This window comes from Equus asinus, chromosome 6 (genome assembly GCF_041296235.1).
Source record: "Equus asinus isolate D_3611 breed Donkey chromosome 6, EquAss-T2T_v2, whole genome shotgun sequence".
NCBI classification, from domain to species: Eukaryota; Metazoa; Chordata; class Mammalia; order Perissodactyla; family Equidae; genus Equus; species Equus asinus.
Genome location: NC_091795.1, coordinates 82,401,544 through 82,420,191, shown reverse-complemented (window position 1 = coordinate 82,420,191; position 18,648 = coordinate 82,401,544). Strand labels below are relative to the sequence as shown.

Here is an 18,648-nt window from a genome sequence, read left to right as displayed (position 1 = left end):
TTTTTAGGAAGTGCTCTTCCTTGGAAGTCAAATATTGACAGAACCTGGATTTGTGGATGACTGATATGCAATGCTATCTTTGTCGTAGTCAAACACTACTTACCAATTCTTACACAGATTTACCTAGGGAAAATCCAAGGATATCATGCTTCACAGATGAAAGAACATACAAAGTAGTAATCAGGAGGAATCTCAACCTGTAAGAAATGTTTTAGGGCACTAAGTTTATTACAAATTCAAATAAACTAGGCATATACAGTGAGAACAGTCCAACCAAATATAATATAAGTTAGGCTAACTTAACTATAAATCCCTTTCTTTCATAGTTTTGGCTATAAGTCAGTATAAAGAGCTGGTTCAAGTTTCTTTGAGTTTTTGAATTGTGGGTTTAAGTCAAGGAAAGAAAAAAAGTCTTGAAAATATAAAAAACTCTTAGTTTAATTTAGAGGGACTATAAGAGGTAAGCACTTTGGGGTCCAGGTGATAAGATCATCTAATTTTCTAATATTAAATCTTCCGCTTTAGTATGGAATTCAAAACTGGAGGAAAGCATGATTTAGAAAAACATAGATTTTATATAAAAAGCAAAAGCCTATAAGACAAGCATTAAAAAAACCATTACAAATATATTGTAAAACAAAACAAAAATAGATTTGTATTATTGATAGTAAAATGCGCTAGATATGTATAAAGTAAACCACTAATTTTACGTTTGAATATGTGAATTAATTTTGGGGAGAATTGACTTCATAACATTATTGAGTCTTTGAACCCATAAACATATTTAATCACTTTACTTATTTATTTATTTTGATCTTTTTTCATTTCAGCAGTGTTTTATAATTTTAAGTGTGTAGGTTTTGCTTATCTTTTGTTAAATTAATTCCTAAGTATTTTGTTTTTTGGTGCTATTCTAAATAAGATTATATTTCTTTTCCAGTTGTTTGCTGTGGTCCTACAGAAACACAGTGGATGTTTGTATACCTTGTGTTCTACATCTTCGCCAAAGCCCTTAGTAATTCTAGTGAATTTTTTTCAGATTCTTTAGAATTATATACCAAAAAATCAGTTTTTAAATGAATAAAGGCAATTTTAATTCTTTATTTCTAACTTCCTTTTATTTCTTTTTCTTGACTGATTGCACTGAGTAGGACGTTCAGTACATCCATTATAATATTGAATAGAAGTGGTTAGAGTGGACATTCTTGTCTTTTTCACATTAGGAAACCTCCCAATATTTCACTGTTACATAAAATACTAGCTGTAAGTTTTTCATTGATCCTCCTTATCAGTTTGAAGAAGTTCCCTTTAATTCTTAGCTTGCTGGGAATTTTATCATGAATGGGTGCTGAATTTTGTCCGATTCTTCTTCTGTATCTACTGAGATGTTTATTTGCTTTTTATTCTTCTAATATGGTAAATTACATTAATTGATATTTGAATTTTAAACCACCTTACATTCCTTGGACAAACCACACTTGATCATGGAGTATTCTGATATATTGCTGGATTCAGTTTGCTGTTTTGCATCTGTATTCATAAGGCTGGCTTTCTTTTCTTGTAATATCTTTGTCAAGTTTTGGTATTAGGGTTTTGCTTGCCTTAATAAAACAAGTTGGGGAATATCTCTCTTCTGTTTTCTGGAAAGTGTGTAAGACTGTTATCGTTACTTCCTTAAATGTTTGACAGAAATCACTGGTGAAGCCATCTGGGCTTGGAGTTTTGTTGTGTTTTTATTACAAAATAATTTTTTTAGTAGATAACGTTCTAGTATTTTTGTGGTTTTAGTAATTTCTGTTTTTCAAAGGATTCTTCATTTTATCTGAGTTACTGAATTGATTTGCATCGTATGGTTTAGAACATAATATCAATAGAATCTGAAGTAATATCTCTCCTTTTGTTCTGATATTTATAATTGTGTTCTCTCATTTTTTCTTGATCAGTCTTGCTAAAGTATTTACAATTTTTTTTATCTTTTCAAAAAAGCAACTTTTGTTTTAATTCTTTTCATTTGTCCACTCTTCAGATTGGGTATTGTTTTGACATCAAGTTTACTCACTTGTTTTTGTGCCATCTTAAATCTACTATTAAGCCTATCCAGTTAATTAAAAATTTTGATATTGAACTATCTAGCTCTTGAATTTCCATTTATTTCTTTTTTATAGTTTCTATTTGTTGCCAGCATTTGCCAGATGACAAATGATCTTACTCATTGTAACATCTTGAACATAGTTATAATAAACTGCTTTACCATCCTTGTCAGTTATTTCCAACATCTAGATCATCTTGTGGTAGGTTTCTATTGACCATTTTTTCTCCTAATCTTGAGTTACAATTCCTAGCTTTTTTGTATGTTTGGTAATTTTTTGTTGTGTGATGAATATTGTGGATGATAGTGTGGATGATATTGTGGATATCTTTTTCTGAAGAGTATTGATTTTTGTTCTAGTAGACAGTTAAATTACTGGCTAGAAAATATACACTTACCATACAACCCAGCAATTGCACTTCTGGGTATTTATCCTAGAGAAATGAAAACTTAGGTTCACACAAAAACCTGAATATAAATATTCACAGCAGCATTATTCATAATAGCCCAAAACTGAAAACAACTCAAATGTACTTCAACAGGTAAACAGTGAAAAAAAAACTGTGGTACCTCCATACTATGGAGCAAATACAAAGGAATGAAATGTTGATATACACAAGTTGGATGGATCTCAAGGGCATTAGGCTGAGTAAAAAAAGCCAATCCAAGATGTTTCCAGGAGCCAGCCCTGGTGGCCTAGTGGTTAAGTTCAGCATGCTCTGCTTCAGCAGCCTGGGTTCGGTTCCCGGGTGCAGATCTAACCACTCTGTTAGCAGCCATGCTGTGCTGACAGCCCACATACTGAAAAATGGAGGAAGACTGGCATGGATGTTAGCTCAGGGTAAATCTTCCTCAGCTGGAAAAAAAAAGTTACCATATTATTTGATTCAATTTGTGTAACATTCTCAAAGTGCTAACATTATAGAAATAGAGAACAGGTAAGTGGTTGACAGGAGTTGAGGAAGAAGGAGGAGGGTGTGATTATAAACAGCAAAAGAGAATCTCAGATGTGCTATGTTTATATGAATCTATTCATGCGCATTTTAATGTCATAGAATCATAAACAAAGATGTTCAAAAAAATGAGTGCATAAAAAAACTGAGATAATTCAAATAAGGTGTATAGTCTAGATAATTGTATTGAGCCAATCAGTTTCTTGGTTTGGGTAAGACACTGTAGTTATATAAGATGTCCCCATTGTGGGGTAGGTGAGTGATGCATACATGGAATCTCTCTGCTTTGATAATTTCTTGTTAAGTTGTGAGGCTATAATTATTTCAAAATAAAAAGTAAAAAAAAAAAAAACTACTGGCTGATTTTCTTGAAATTGGAGGCTTGGTTTTTATACTTTGTCGCATCAGATGTATTTTAGTTGTGCCCTTAGATTTAGGAGAATCCTTAGTCCTGGGATAGTCTTTACTCCTATGATGTGGCCTGTCTGTGGTTTCTATGAGAAGCCTGTTGTATTCACCAAGCCCTTTTAACTTGGCAGGGTTCAAAATCCAAGCTATGTCTCCCCTGTGGTAGGCAGCAGCTGAAATCTCTGTTCAGCTTTTCCATCTTCCAGCTGTTGCCTTCTTTTGGGCTACTTAGAATCTCTCTGTGCATGAGCAGGTCAGGAATCAGCCAAGGGTGTGAGGAACGTTTGTGTACAGATTGGAGCCCCTCCCCCACCCTCCTTACTGTACTCTTCTTTCCATGATTTTCTCCTCCTATTACCTAGCTTTCTGGCAGCTCTGAACTACATTCTCTAGTGCTTCAGACAATGAGACTGGATTTCTCTTTTAGGTCTAGCCTCCTAAGGGGGTGTACTGGGAGGAGTTCTCTTAAGGGAAAGTCTTATAAGTGTATATGTCATCCATTGTGGTTCCTTTCTTTCAATGATCAAATCTCCTACATTTTTGCCTGCTTTTTTTTCACTTTTCAATGTCTTTGAACAGTTATTTTTTATATTTTGTCCAGAGTTAGTAATCGTTATCTGTGGACAAGTCAGTCCAATACAAGATAGTCCATCATTACTGGAACCAGAGCTCAACACATTTTGCTTTTAATTATTATGAATATAAAGTGTTTGCACACTTTTTCAATAAAAAATTTGAAAGTACGATATCATAGTAGCTTTAATACATAGTGAGGAATATTACATAATCAAGGAAAGAATTAAATGCAAACTGAGGGGCCAGCCTGGTGGTGCAGCAGTTAACTGCGCATGTTCACTTCGGCGGCCTGAGGTTCGCAGGTTCTGATCCTGGGTCCAGACATGGCACTGCTTGGCACGCCATGCTGTGGTAGGCGTCCCACATACAAAGTAGAGGAAGATGGACATGGATGTTAGCTCAGGGCCAATCTTCCTCAGCGAAAAGAGGAGGGTTGGCAGCAGTTGGCTCAGGGCTAATCTTCCTCAAAAAAAAAAAAAAAGAAAATACAAACTGAAAACATGAGAATTCAGAATTTATGAGTAGAAAGAATAAACATACAAATGCAGCCCGAAAAAGTTTTTAAAAGGCACATAAATGAATCTTTCCAAAGATTAAGGGCCGAATATAATCATGTATTACTTAAGCAGCTGTCTTAAGTAGCAATACATGCTTACTCACCAGAAAGGACTTCAGTTCTAAAATCAGATCTTCATCCATTGTCTTGTGGAAATATTGTTTCATTTGGCCTTAAAAGTTGCCTTTTCTTTCTTTACCTGGCATTTTCAAGCTTTATCAATTTCTTAGAGAATGAAATGACAATCTAACCTCCTTTCTGCTTTTATTTTTTTCTTCTCCTTTGTTTTAGTTGTTTGCATAATTGGCTTTAAATGAAGTGAGAGTGAAGAGACTAGAACCATTTTTGGAAAACGTCGTTGCCCCATTTCACTGGAAGTTACCCTCCGGAACACTAGATTTGACCATATCTGTTTTGAGGACTCATTATGAACAAAGAAGTCACCCAGGTAGGAATTGTAGCTCTGTTTTTCAAGAGCTTTGTCTCTCCAGAAGTATGGAGGGGAAATGATTGCCTTTTGACTTATTGTTTATGGAAATATATGTTTGATCTCAGAAGCTTCAAGGTTGTTATAAAACAAGTGCTGATATTCCTAAATGAAAGTGTTAGAAAAGTTCTAGATTATACTTTATAAACCACTTTAATGCACATTGAAGTTAACGTGGCTTTAGATTGATATCTTACAATGAGACCCTCAGGTCTCTACTGAATTAAAAATGGCAGCAGAAAAACTATACTGAACCATCACAAGATTTGGTGCATATATTTCCAACATACTTCCAGTCATTAATTCTATGTATTTATCTAGTGTCCACTTTGTACATTTGGGCTATTTACATTGTTGCTGTTTCCTAAGAATCTGTGAGCTAACTGAGGGAATAGAACTCATGTACCCGTGAACATGACAATGGTCATAGCAGCCTATTGGTGGAAAAATAAACGTGCCTACGCCAAGATGGTGGGTAAAAGTTGAAGAGTAATCAGAAACTGGTAAATCAGTAAGGGGATGACTTCCAGCAGGAATTTTTTAAATTAATAGACTTTTTAATTGAGTTATAATACATAGAGGTAAAAATCACAAATCTCAAGTGTATAACTCTTGAGTTGTCATGTATGTACTCAACATATTTGTGTAAACAATGTCCAAATTAAGAAGAAGAACAATATCAGCATCCAGAAATACCTGGCCCACCTGTACACCACCCACTTTTAAAGGAAGAGACAGTTGTCACCATGGAGAGTGGTAGCTGTCGACTTGGAAGGTGGGGTATAATAATCACAGAACTTAAAGGCAGTTAAATCTAGTTGGCCGACAAGCAGTGCCTATCTTTGTAATAAACAGTGAACTTGGGAGATGGAGGCAAGACGATCAGTTGGCAGAGAGCAAGGACTGGAGGTGCAAAATGATTTGAAAAGATATTCATTTAATCCTGCTACCTCTCTCTAAAATCTCCTTGGTTTCTAGAACAAACACACATCAGATTTCTGGCTTTTGTTTACTGGTGATACGTTTTATTTGTTAACTTAAGTTTTGTGTTATTTGAAATCAGACTGTTAGTTCTCAATAAGAAGAGATAAATGAGTTAATAAGCATTGTGATTAATGAAAAGGTTTTCGGAGTAAGATGTATTATAATTAAGAGAGATTTTAATCATGTAGGAGAGCCCTCTCTTTAGGAGTTTTCAGGAAGGGAACGTTAGTACCTTGACTTTATGAAAGAGAAAGGGAAAGAAAATAGAATAATATAGTGATTGAACTCTGGCTTGTGTGTCTTTTTTTTCTTTTAACTCATTGTTCAGTGAATGACTCTGACAAAGTCGTATTTTCTTCATGTCACAATGAAAATTTTTATCTTTTCTATTTCCCTTTAACATTTATTAAAAACAATATTTGCCAGATTGGTATGCCGTACACCTGTATGTCCCTTGCCCAGTTTCAGCAACTATAAATATTTTGTTATATTTGCTTTATCTCTCTCTCCCTTAACTACTAATTCTCCATCTCCTCCTCCTCCACCACCATTTTGATAATGATGACGATGATGATGATGGTGTATCATTTGAGAGTAAGTTGTAGACATTCATGACCCTCACTCCTAAATACTCAATATATATCTCCTACTTAACCACAATATGATAATCAAATTCAGGAAACTTAACGTTTTCATTATTATTAACTTATATATAGTCCATATTAAAATTTCATCAGTTGTCTTATCCAAAACCATAAATTGCATAGTTGTCACGTTTCTTTGGTTCCTTTAACCTGGAATTGTTTATCAGCTTTTCTTTGTCTTCCATGATACTGACATTTTGGAAGAGTACAGGCCATCTGTTTTGTACAGTGGCACTCATTTTGAGCCTGCCTTTTCCATCTAGGTTCCTTTCTAAAGAGACTATAATATGAAACTTTGGAGATTCATAGATTTGTTGCTGAGAATCTTATCTGGTAGAACAAAGCCCAGAAAGATTTTTTTTTTAGGAGAAAGTATGTTAAAACATAGTAGGAGCCGGGGCTGGCCCCGTGGCCGAGTGGTTAAGTTCGCGCGCTCCGCTGCAGGCGCCCCAGTGTTTCGTTGGTTCGAATCCTGGGCGTGGACATGGCACTGCTCATCAAACCACGCTGAGGCAGCGTCCCACATGCCACAACTAGAAGGACCCACAACGAAGAATATACAACTATGTATCAGGGGGCTTTGGGGAGAAAAAGGAAAAAATAAAATCTTTAAAAAAAAAAAAGTTTAAAAAAAAAACAACAAAAAAAACATAGTAGGAGCCCAAAATTTCATAATGTAGATTCCTACAGATGATTTAAATATTATTGAAAGAAATTTTATGTATGTGTGCTTGTATATATATATAATCTTAGAATCCAAGATTTAGAAATTTTTGAACAAAAATTGGGGTTTATAAAGGCAGAACTTTTTAAAAAATTTTTATTGAGATTATGGTAGTTTACAACCTTGTGAAATTTCAGTTGTACATTATTGTTTGTCACCTGTGTTGTAGGTGCACCATTTCATCCTTTGTCCTCACTCCCCACCCCCTCTTTCCCCTGGTAGCCACTAATCTGTTCTCTTTGTCTACATGTTTAACTTCCACATATGAGTGGAGTCATACAGAGATTGTCTTTCTCTATCTGGCTTATTTCACTTAACATAATACCCTGAAGGTCCATCCATGTTGTTGTGAATGGGACGATTTCATTGTTTTTTATGGCTGAGTAGTATTCCATCGTATATATATACCATATCTTCTTTATCCAATCATCAGTTCATGGGCACTTAGGTTGCTTCCACATCTTGGCTATTGTAAATAATGCTGCAATGAACATAGAGGTGCATGGGACTTTTGGAATTGCTGATTTCAAGTTCTTTGGATAGATTCCCAGTAGTGGGATGCCTGGGTCATATGGTATTTCTATTTTTAATTTTTTTGAAAAATCTCCGTAGTGTTTTTCATAGTGGCTGCACCAGTTTGCATTCCCACCAGCAGTGTATGAGGGTTCCTTTTTCTCTACAACCTCTGCAACATTTGTTACCTTTTGTTTTGGTTATTTTTGCCATTCTAGTGGGTATAAGGTGACATCTTAGTGTAGTTTTGATTTGCATTTCCCTGATGATCAGTGATGATGAACATCTTTTCATGTGCCTACTGGCCATCTGTATGTCTTCTTTGGAGAAATGTCTGTTCATGTCTCCTGCCCATTTTTTGATCGGGTTGTTTGATTTTTTGTTGTTGAGTTGTGTGAGTTGTAAAGGCAGAACTTTTGATGTTGAAGGAATAGCACATTTACATTTTAAGGTGAATCACATCTCATAGGAAGTAATTGGTTTTATATTATAATGATCATAGAAGATGTCAAGATTAGGTGTATTATCAGTATTATTTATTACCACATGATGTTTGGACTAAGAATTGAAAAGATCTTCTGTTCATGTGTTTGAGAAGCTTGTAAATACCACCCATGATTTTTAGATGTGGTATAATTTAACATCAGCTTTTCTGGAAACACTCCTAATGAAGAAACATTTTAATATAGCGGCAAAAGCAAAAAAATTGGAACTCTGTTATTGGCTTTTCTATTTACCAGTTATTTGACTGTAAATTAGTTATATAAGTTAAAACATAGACAGGTTCTGGAGCCAGATTACCTAAGAATGATTTCTACCTCTGCCACTTAGGATGTTGGGCAGATTAAGTAATCTCTCCATGCCTCAGTTTCCTCATCTCTAAAATGGATTATAATGGTACCTACTTCATATTTTATGAATGAATGAATTAGTAGGGTTTATGAGCAAATAATATAAGTTAGATGTTTAGGATTTTGACTGGCGCATAGTAAATCCTATGTAAGTGTTAGTCTTTATCATGTCCTTGTCATCGTCGTTGTCATCAGACCATCGTTTCTTTATTAGTAAGATAAAACCGTTGAGCTCAATCAGTGATTCTGTGAAGTGGAGGTAACAATAATACGCACTTCATAGGGCAATTGTGAGGAATAAATGAGTTAATACATATAAAACACATAAACAAAATATATATTATTATATTGTCATATCCTTTAATTAAATGCTTATTAATGGGCCTATGTATTTTTGTGAACCTTTTCTGAACTTTGTTCGTCCAAAATTCTTTGTTACTACTGACTTTGTATTGTGAAAGTGGGAACAGGCAAGATAGGCATTTTGTGTATTCTAAGTGGCCTGTAGTCAAAAAGTTTGGGAAGCACTGTACTAAATGACAATTGCTGGGAACCCTCTTATTCTGAAATTTTGTAAATCCACATCTCCAGTTTAAAATTTTTAAACATTGTTTTCGTAGTTATTCTGTTGAGAACATTGGAAAGTGAAATTTGAGTTTCATTGTTTAGAGAGTCTTTAGTTGGGCATTGTACTAGAAGGGCTATAACTAGATAAATTAGTATTAACATTGAGGAGATATTGATGCTATTTAACCAGCTATTCACCTGAAATGCTTGGGGATTTTTTTTTTTCATTTTTCAACGGATATCAATGAAGTTTTTTCCCCAAATATTAATGAATCAAGTGAGATGACTTAGGTTTTAAGCTGGGCTTTAAAAAGCGCGTATGTTTTCTGTAAACTGGGGTGATGGAGATTGTATGTAGAGTTATGTTCTGATTTTAGTCATGCCCATTCTCCTCCAGTTGCGCAGATGACCCTGAAATTAACTGGAGGTTTATCTGACTTGATCATGTTCTGGTGCCCTCAAGATACAATTCCATTGTTTGGCAAATTATATTGACCCGTGCAGGTCTATTACTTTGGTACTTCTGCTACCTTATAATATTAAAGATCAGATCTCCGTATATGTATTTTTCTTTTATTGGTTTATCTATGTGCATTTAACCATACTGAATTCTGAAATGAGTTTCTAAAATGTTTGAGGGAAATTGAACACCTTCTGATCAGGAGCTTAATTCTTTGTTTTAGATATTGGAGTAATTTTATGTAACAAATGTGGTTATTTGATTGTGGATAATCATCTGTGGGTTATCTGTGTCTAATGCTGATCTTAATTCTCTTCTGGCCCCAGCTTCTAGCTGTTTTTCTCCTCATCAGTATCTGAATCTGTGAAAAGAGGGTGGAGTTGGTGGAACGAGACAGACATTGAAATTTTCATCACTTAATTTTCTCTCTGGGATTGCTGTTTTTTTTAAGGCTGTTGCTGCTTTGCTAGACTGTTATAAACTGTTCTGTGTGCATGCAAGTAAATATCAAATACATATTTTGTTATTTACACATAGACAGCTGTAATTAGGAAAACCGATTTTAATTTTTTTTTCTTTTTAAGGCATACCAACATATTTTTCACGAGTTAGAACAACACAAAAGTAATTTTTGTAAGAATGTACAGCATATCTACAATTACCCAATGTCATTTTAAGATACTAGAATCATCTAGTTTCATAGATTTACAAGGAAATGTTGAGGATATTTTTGCCAAATGATTTTAATAAGATAGCTGGCACAAATGTGTATTTTATATGCTAACTATTTTTCCTCAATCACAAATTCGTACAATAGGAGTATTTTAGCAAGGCAAATATGTTTATTTTTATCTTAAAAATTAAATTTTAAATAAAGTCAATGTGAGGAATTTAAAATATTGGGTTTTAAAACTAGTTTGGTTTTCCTCTTCTTTCTATATACGTGTTAATAGAAAAAAATTAACTTTTACACTTTTTCCAAGCTTGTTCTTTCCATTTAGAAAAAATTACTGCAAAGAAAGAAAGCATTGTCTCTTAATTTGTAGAATAACCTTTTAGTAGTAAACATAAACTTATTAAATACATTGTTTTAAACATTACATACTTTTAGAAGTTAAGTTACCAACTCCTTGATAATGTCTTTATTATTAGCATAATAAATTTAAAAGACTTTATGCAAGGTTTTCTTTTACAAAAAACACTTTAAGAAAAATCTGATATTTACAGAATCAGTGAAATATGGTTAACTGATGTCTTTATTTTAAAGAACTCTTTGCTTTGAATCCATCTTTTTGCCTTTGCTTTTTATTCCTGGCCATAGTGGTTGAGATATTGGCAGATCATTTATGGCAGAGGCTTATGGGGGCAGGAGCTCTTCTCTGGGCCAGGGATAACCACCATCTGAGTGTTGGTCCCTGGCTTCATGGGTTCAGAGAGAATTTTTGTTTCCAGATGTTTAGGGAAATACTTGTTCAGTCCTTAGCTTCAAAATATCTGGTTTTTAACAAAAAACTAGGAAGCGTGCAAAGAAACAAAAAAGTATGGCTCACACACAAGAAAAATGACAATTAATATAAACTGTCTTTAAGGGAAGCCAGATATTGTACTAATCAAAGAAGAAAAAGTAAGATAAGTTGGATTTCGTCAAAATTTAAAACTATTGTTCATCAAAAGACACTATAAAGAAAGTGAAACGGTAGCCCACAGAATGGGAGAAAATATTTGCAAATCATACATCACATAGGGGTCTAGTGCCTGAATATAATAAAGAACTCTTACCAGCGGACAGTAAAAAGACAGCTCAATTAAAAAATCGGCAAAGGACCTGAGTAGACATTTCTCCAAAGAAGATATACAAATGGCCAGTAAGCACGTGAAATGATGCTCTATGTTGTTAGTGATCAGGGATATGTAAATCAGAACCGTAATGAGATACTATTTCACACCCAGTAGGATGGCTATAATTAAAATAAAATTAAAAAACAGAAAATAACTTTTGGCAAGGATATGGAGAAATGGGAACACTTGTACACTGCTGGCGACAGTTTAAGATGGTGTACAGCCACTGTGGAAGACAGTTTAGTAGTTCCTCAAAAAGTTAAAGAGAGTTGGGGGCTGGCCCCGTGGCTGAGTGGTTAAGTTCGCGTGCTCCGCTGCAGGCGGCCCAGTGTTTCGTTGGTTCGAATCCTGGGCGCGGACATGGCACTGCTCATCAGACCACGCTGAGTCAGCGTCCCACATGCCACAACTAGAAGGACCCACAACAAAGAATATACAACTATGTACCGGGGGGCTTTGGGGAGAAAAAGGGAAAAAAATAAAATCTTTAAAAAAAAAAAAAAAAGTTAAAGAGAGTTACAGTAAGACCCAGTAGTTCCACTCCTAGGTGTTTACCCAAGAGAAATGAAAATATATTCACACAAAAATTTGCATATAAATGTCCATGGCAGTGTTATTGATAAATAGCCCCCAAAAGGAAAAACCTGGCTGGCCATCAATTGATGAATGAACAAAATGTCATAATCCGAACAATGGAAAATTACTCAGCCATAAAATGGGCAATGAAAATCTTCAAGTCCCTATCCTTTCTTATCACATGAGAGAAATTTCAATTGTCATTGAAATGAAAAGACAAAATTGAAAGCTTCTTTTGGAAGTTTGAGAAACAATACTTTATTGCAGCTCTCAGAGTGTCCCTCTCATTGTATCTGTGCTCCTCTGTGCTAATTGCATGGTGAGTATTTTAAAGTATATTATTAGAGTTGTTTAACTAATGGTTACTGATTTTTCAGAATGCAGTTCTCAGCTAAATCTGGGAGATGAATGACAAATTTCTTATGTAGAAATTTCTGACTCAACTGAAAAATAAAGCCCTGACCTATTTCTTCAGCCTCACCTATTTGATTTAGTCTGGTCCATTTGAACAGAGATAGATATGGTTTCGGGTTCCTAAAACTGCTCTCTAGAGATTGCATGAGATTGTTTGGGTATAATTTAGCAACTCTTTTTAAATCAACAGGGTACTTTTACTTAGAAACCTTACCTCTTTTTAAAAGATAATATGCAAATTGATTTCCTGAAACCAACATTTCTTTTCTTAATGAACCCTATTTAAGTACCCTTGCTGCCAAATATAAAGCCATTCCACAAATAGAACAGCTATAATAGTTTTCACTCATCAGAGGTTTTGCATTCCACTATCTGTTTATTGTGTTTTGTAAATAGAAAGCAGTTAATGCCAGAATCATATCATCAGCAAATTGTGGCTGACTCTCTCATAGCTTCTTGACTACTGCTTCTTATTTTGGTGGGCCAGCTGCCTGGCTGCTGTTGAATTGTTATCTGCTGTCTCCTCAGCTCCAGAAGCTCAGATAAATTTAGCAGATATCAATCTCTAGCCAGTAGTCTGAGGGTAGCATAGTATGAGGAATCTCCTTTTAAATCCAGATTTATTTGTTCCTTAAAATTATCCAATATGTGAGATTGTATTATTTAGGTTTACAATTGTATAACTGCAACTTGTCTTTGTGTCTCTGCAGTACTGTGAAATATTGTAGGAGGTTTCTCCAAAATAGTAGATCTTTATACGTTTTCAAAATTGGAAGAGATGTTTTCCAATTTCTAGACCAAGAGGGTAATTTTTTTTTTCCGTTGAAAACAGAGGAACAAGGATTTCAAGAAAGCTCAATTTCTCAGGTATAGAAAAGAATTCCAACGTGTTATGAAAGATTCCAGAAAATGTTTAACGATAAAAAAACTTAAATATCCTTTAAAATTTTTAAATGTCATCGTTAGTAAAATAACTTACTTTTAACTCATCACCTATTTTAGCTTCTATATCTTTTCGGCATTATGTTAGATATTGGATATACGGTAAAAAGATCTAGTAACTAGCTTTAAGTTCACCGTCTAGAAGGGGAGACAAACGAGAATTACAATTTATAGCATATTATAAAAAGAAATATGTGCCCAGGAGTATTTTGAGTCAGTAGAATTCAGATGGGTAAGTTCTCAGATGGATATAACCTAATGTCTTTGGAGGCAGAGAAGATGGCCAGCTAAGGAAACAAGAAGTGGCCCTTAAGCATGAAGTGGGAGTTAGCTAACTCTTTTCTTTTGGATTTTAGCAAACTCTAAAGTCTTATCTTTCATTTTCTTCCCTGTTCATAATTTCCTTCTGTCTTTTATTTCTACTTTTGCTTAAAAAAGTTTAGAGTTGATGCTTCTTCATTATCATAAATTTATTGCATAATTTCATTTTTATATTAATAATTTAAAAATATTTACATTGTATTTCCGTGTGAAAATAAAATTAAGTGGCTTCTTTACTTCTGTGATATTTGGTTAACCTCATTTATGCGTTTGTGAATCTCCATAGGAAAAGAAGGTAGCAGTCTTATTTATTAGAGTAATATATCACTTAGCTGATTCTTCTTGTTTTGTGTATGGATTTCAGAATGGATGCTAACAAAACTATTCTCGAATCTTTCAACATCTGTTTTATTGTGGTGATTGTTGTTGCAAGGCCAGCATGTTTGCCTTTGCATTGAAGTTTTCCACCTTAACCTGTAATTATTTTCTTTATCATAGGTCCTTCCTCTTCCCCCGAGAAGAGGTTTAACAAATGTTTTAAACAGATGTTTTTTAATGATGACATCAATCCCTAATGCAGCTCATTTATTTATCATTAATAAAAATCTGGAACTTAAAGTTCATCATGTTTTATACATGTTGAGTTTGAGGTGACAGTGGGATATCCAAATGGAAGTCCATTTAGCAGTTGGAAACTTAGATACCAAATTACTGAGATGAGACAGAATACACTTATCCTTCATAGAAGAAGTCTTAGAATGAAAATCAGATCTTGTCAATCCTATGTTCTTAACCCTCCAATGATTGCCTGATTCACTCAGAGTAAAGCTGTAGTCCTTAAAATGGGTTTTAAGGCCTACCATCTTGTAGCCTCCCATTCTGTCTCTAACCCATCTCCTACTCCCTCACTCCCCAGTTCTAGCCACGCTAATTCCTGTCATGTTTCTCAGAAAACATAGTTATGCCCTGGCCTTAAAGCTTTATGGCCCTCCCCTTTTCCCTTGCCAGAAGAACTCTTCCTCCAAATATCATTCTCCCTCCTTCAAGTCTTTGTTCATATCTCACCTTCTCAGTGAGGCCTTTCCTAATTACTTTACTTGAAATTGCTGTGCCTCACTTTCCACACACCTAAGCCTCTATTTTTGCCTTATTTTTCTCCATAGCACTTATCATCTTCTAATATAGTACATAATTTACTTTTTTATTTTTTTATTGTCTCTTTCCCTCACAATAGAATGAAGTTCTATAAGGACAGAGATTTTTATAAATTTTATTCACAGCTGTATCCGCATACCTAGAACAGAGACTGGTATATAGTAGGAGCTCAATAAATATTTGTTGCTAACTTAAGTTGGGCTACCCACGTTAAGATCAATTTAAAGTTTTCTGACTAATTTGCTGAGAATATAGAATATTACCAAGGATTTTCTTTTTAAAATCTTTTCTTAGGGTTGAAACTAAAATTAACATATATAATCTATATATGTATATAGTCATGCACCAAAAAATGACATTTCAGTCAATGATGGACTGCATACACGACGGTGGTCCTGTAAGATTAGTACCACATAGCCTATGTGTGTAGTAGGCTATACCATCTAGGTTTGTGTAAGTATAGTCTATGATGTTCGAACAATAATGAAATCACCTGACGACGCATTTCTCAGAACATATACCTGTCGTTAAGTGACGCTGACTGTATATAGATATTATATAGTATATAGCATATATAGTCTGTTTATGTATAGATTATATATATATGTAATGTATAATACATAACTTATATAATTATAAACACTTGATTAGACAGGCATTTAGTCCCTCATTCACCAAATTCTATAATAGACACATAATAGGTGAGAGCTGATGCAAACTTTGTATATTACATTAAGAAGGTTGAATGAATCCTCATTCACTAAATGAGGATTTAGTGAAGGGTTGTAAGCAAGAGACTGACATGATTAGACTTACATTTTTGATAGCCTACTCTGGTAGCTTAGGGAGACCATCTGGGAAGCTATTTTACAAGTCCAGCAAGAGATGATGAGAGGAGAATATGAGGAAGGGATGGATTTTAGAAATATTTAGGAAATAAAAATTGACAAATCTTGGTGTTTGTCTGCATGTGGGGTATGAGATAAGAGGCTAGAATGACTCCAGTGTACCAACTGAGAGGAGAAAATACATGAAGAGGAGATGTTAAGTAATTTTGGAAAGTTGAGTTTGAAGTGCCTGTGTGACATCTGAATGCAGACGACTGGTGAAGAGTTGGATTATGGGTCTAATCTGGGCTAGTGATGGAGATTTGGGAGTAATCAGTATTGAGATGTTTTTTGAAACCATGTTGAGTGAGTGATATCACCCCAGAATAATGTATAATAAGAGGGAAAAAGAAGCCTAGGACATTATAACCTTGAGGAATTCTAACCCCAAAGAATTAGGCAAAAAGTACTGAGAATAAGGTAAGAAGAAAACTGCACTAATTCTCCTTTTACAAGGGTAAATGGAGTGAAAGAGAATGGAGAGGTGTGTTGTTTGACAATAGTAAAAATGCAAAAGGTAGTGATGAATATAAGGCCAGGGATAGGATTCTGAGTTTCATTAGGGATTCAGCAGAGAATAATGGTTGATAGGGACAGATCGGAAGGGATCTTTATGTGCAGTCACCAACTGGCACAACATGTGAGAGGAGACCTGGCTGGTGTGCTACGGGAGATGACTTTGTGTTCTCTGGCATCTATACCAAGATCCTAACATAGACTAAACATTTGATCTTTGTCGTCTGACTACATGAACCGAAGGTTAGGAGTATAGAATTCAAAGTTGGTGAGTACAGTTCAAAATCCAAATCTAGTTATATTGCTTTAACTTTAATCATATATGTATCGTTTATTTTCCTATCTATATAAAATCCTAAGCCTTATGGGTAAAAGTTGTTTTAAATCCTTTTGTGAAGTAGAATCCAAAATAGGTAAATATAAAAAATAATTTCTCTGACTCCCAGTTATACATTCAACTTTTATGTTTACATACAAAGTGATTTTTTTCTTTGGAAAAAACCTCAGTATCTAATTATTCTAACAATATTTTTTATCCTAATTGATCTCTACAGTTTCATAAAGGAGTATTAATTTCATTTTAAAGATAGAAAAAAGAAAGTGTAGAAACACTAAATAGCTGATGACTCCTGTGCTTTTGTATAGATGTGGATGCTTTTATGATGGCTGTAATTTATCCATTCATTGAGAGACTACAATGCTTAGATATTTTCTAACGTAAGGGAGCTTCCTCCTCCTGATGGTTGGAAAGTTCATCAGGCTAGATTTCTTATTGTTGTCTTTCCTTTTTAGGTGTGAAGTTTTTCAACATGAGTGGCCTTGGGGACAGTTCATCCGACCCTGCTAACCCAGACTCACATAAGAGAAAAGGATCGCCATGTGACACATTGGCATCAAGGTAGGAACACTCTTTTCTTAGTCTATTTCTGGAAGAGCTGCTTTATCATTTTCATTGCCACTTTAGAGCTTTTGTTTCATCTACTCCAGGTTTACTGGCCTTCTTTGAGGCCCTCGTACTCACTGTGTTCTCTTCCTTCTTCAAGACCTTTATACATGCTGTTCCCTCAATCCAGCTTGCTCCCTCTTGATTTCCTGTAGTCATCACCTATGCATTCTCCAGATTCCAGCTTATTCATTAGTTCCTTAAAGGGAGCTTTCTCCTCCTTCCTTAACTACTAGGTCAAATCTCCCCCATTTATATATCTGTCTCACATATATTTTTATAGCTCCCATCCATAATTGCAGGTTTTTATAATTTTTGTGATTATTTCATGAATCCCTGGCTTCTCCACTACACTCTAAGCTGCCATTTGGTAAAGACCTTCCCTGTTCTTGCTCATCATTTTATCCCAGCTCCTAGCACAATGTGTGGCTTAAATATAGTAAATATTTGTCTAATGAGTAAATAAATCTATTGTACTATTTAACTGCTATTTTAGAATATTATGATATTAGTGGAACTAAGAAATATATTGTTATAATATCGGATTTTAAAGAATGATTATTTGTGGAATTAAACATTTGTGTATTATAAGAAATACAATCACCTTAAATAGGCTGAAAGACACTTAATGCTAAGGAGACTCTAACAAATGCCAGATAGAGAAGAGACCTCTATCACAGCAAAGGTGCAGCTTCCTACCTGAGAGGAAAAGAGTGGGGAATTCCATTCCATCTTCTAGGATCTAGAGTAGAGTTTCTCAACCTTTGTAATATTGTCATTGTCAGCCAGATAGTTCTTTGTTGTGGAGAGCTAGCCTGTATATTGTAGGATGTTTAGCAGTATCCCTGGCTTCTACACAGTAGGTGCCAGTAGCATCTTTATATCAGTTATGATAACCAAAATGTCACAGCAGTTGTGATAATCAAAAATGTCTCCAAACACTATCAGATGTCCTCTGGGGGTGGGGAAGGCAGTATGGCCCCCAGTTGCTAATCACTGACCTAGACAGTAAAGTGGCAGAAGACTCTTCTGTCGTTAGATTATATGCTTCTTTCTCATGGGGGGAAAAAGAAAGAATTTTAACAGGAGAGTGCCAGGACTCCAGGCTGGAGAAAGAAAAGCGACTATTTTTCTTAACCTGTTCAGAGAACTCTCATAGAGATGATACCCTAAATAGTCATAATCACAGGTAATATCCAGATGCTAGCAGGAATGTTGATATGAAGATACAATCCAGATTTGT

General features: G+C 34.8%; 1 protein-coding gene across 8 annotated transcripts in view; it reads left to right on the top strand.

The window, feature by feature from the left end:
- The window catches only part of NCOA1 (nuclear receptor coactivator 1), a 251,176-nt gene that overhangs the window by 139,612 nt on the left and 92,916 nt on the right, over positions 1–18,648 (top strand). For 5 of the 8 annotated variants that reach the window (XM_070512513.1, XM_070512512.1, XM_070512518.1 and 2 more), the window contains one exon: positions 17,255–17,360. In XM_070512513.1, the coding sequence (XP_070368614.1) occupies positions 17,255–17,360 (106 nt within the window). Of the gene's footprint in view, positions 1–4,873; positions 5,031–17,254; positions 17,361–18,648 lie in introns of all 8 variants that reach the window. The other 3 variants (XM_070512516.1, XM_044772038.2, XM_070512514.1) reach the window with 1 other exon arrangement.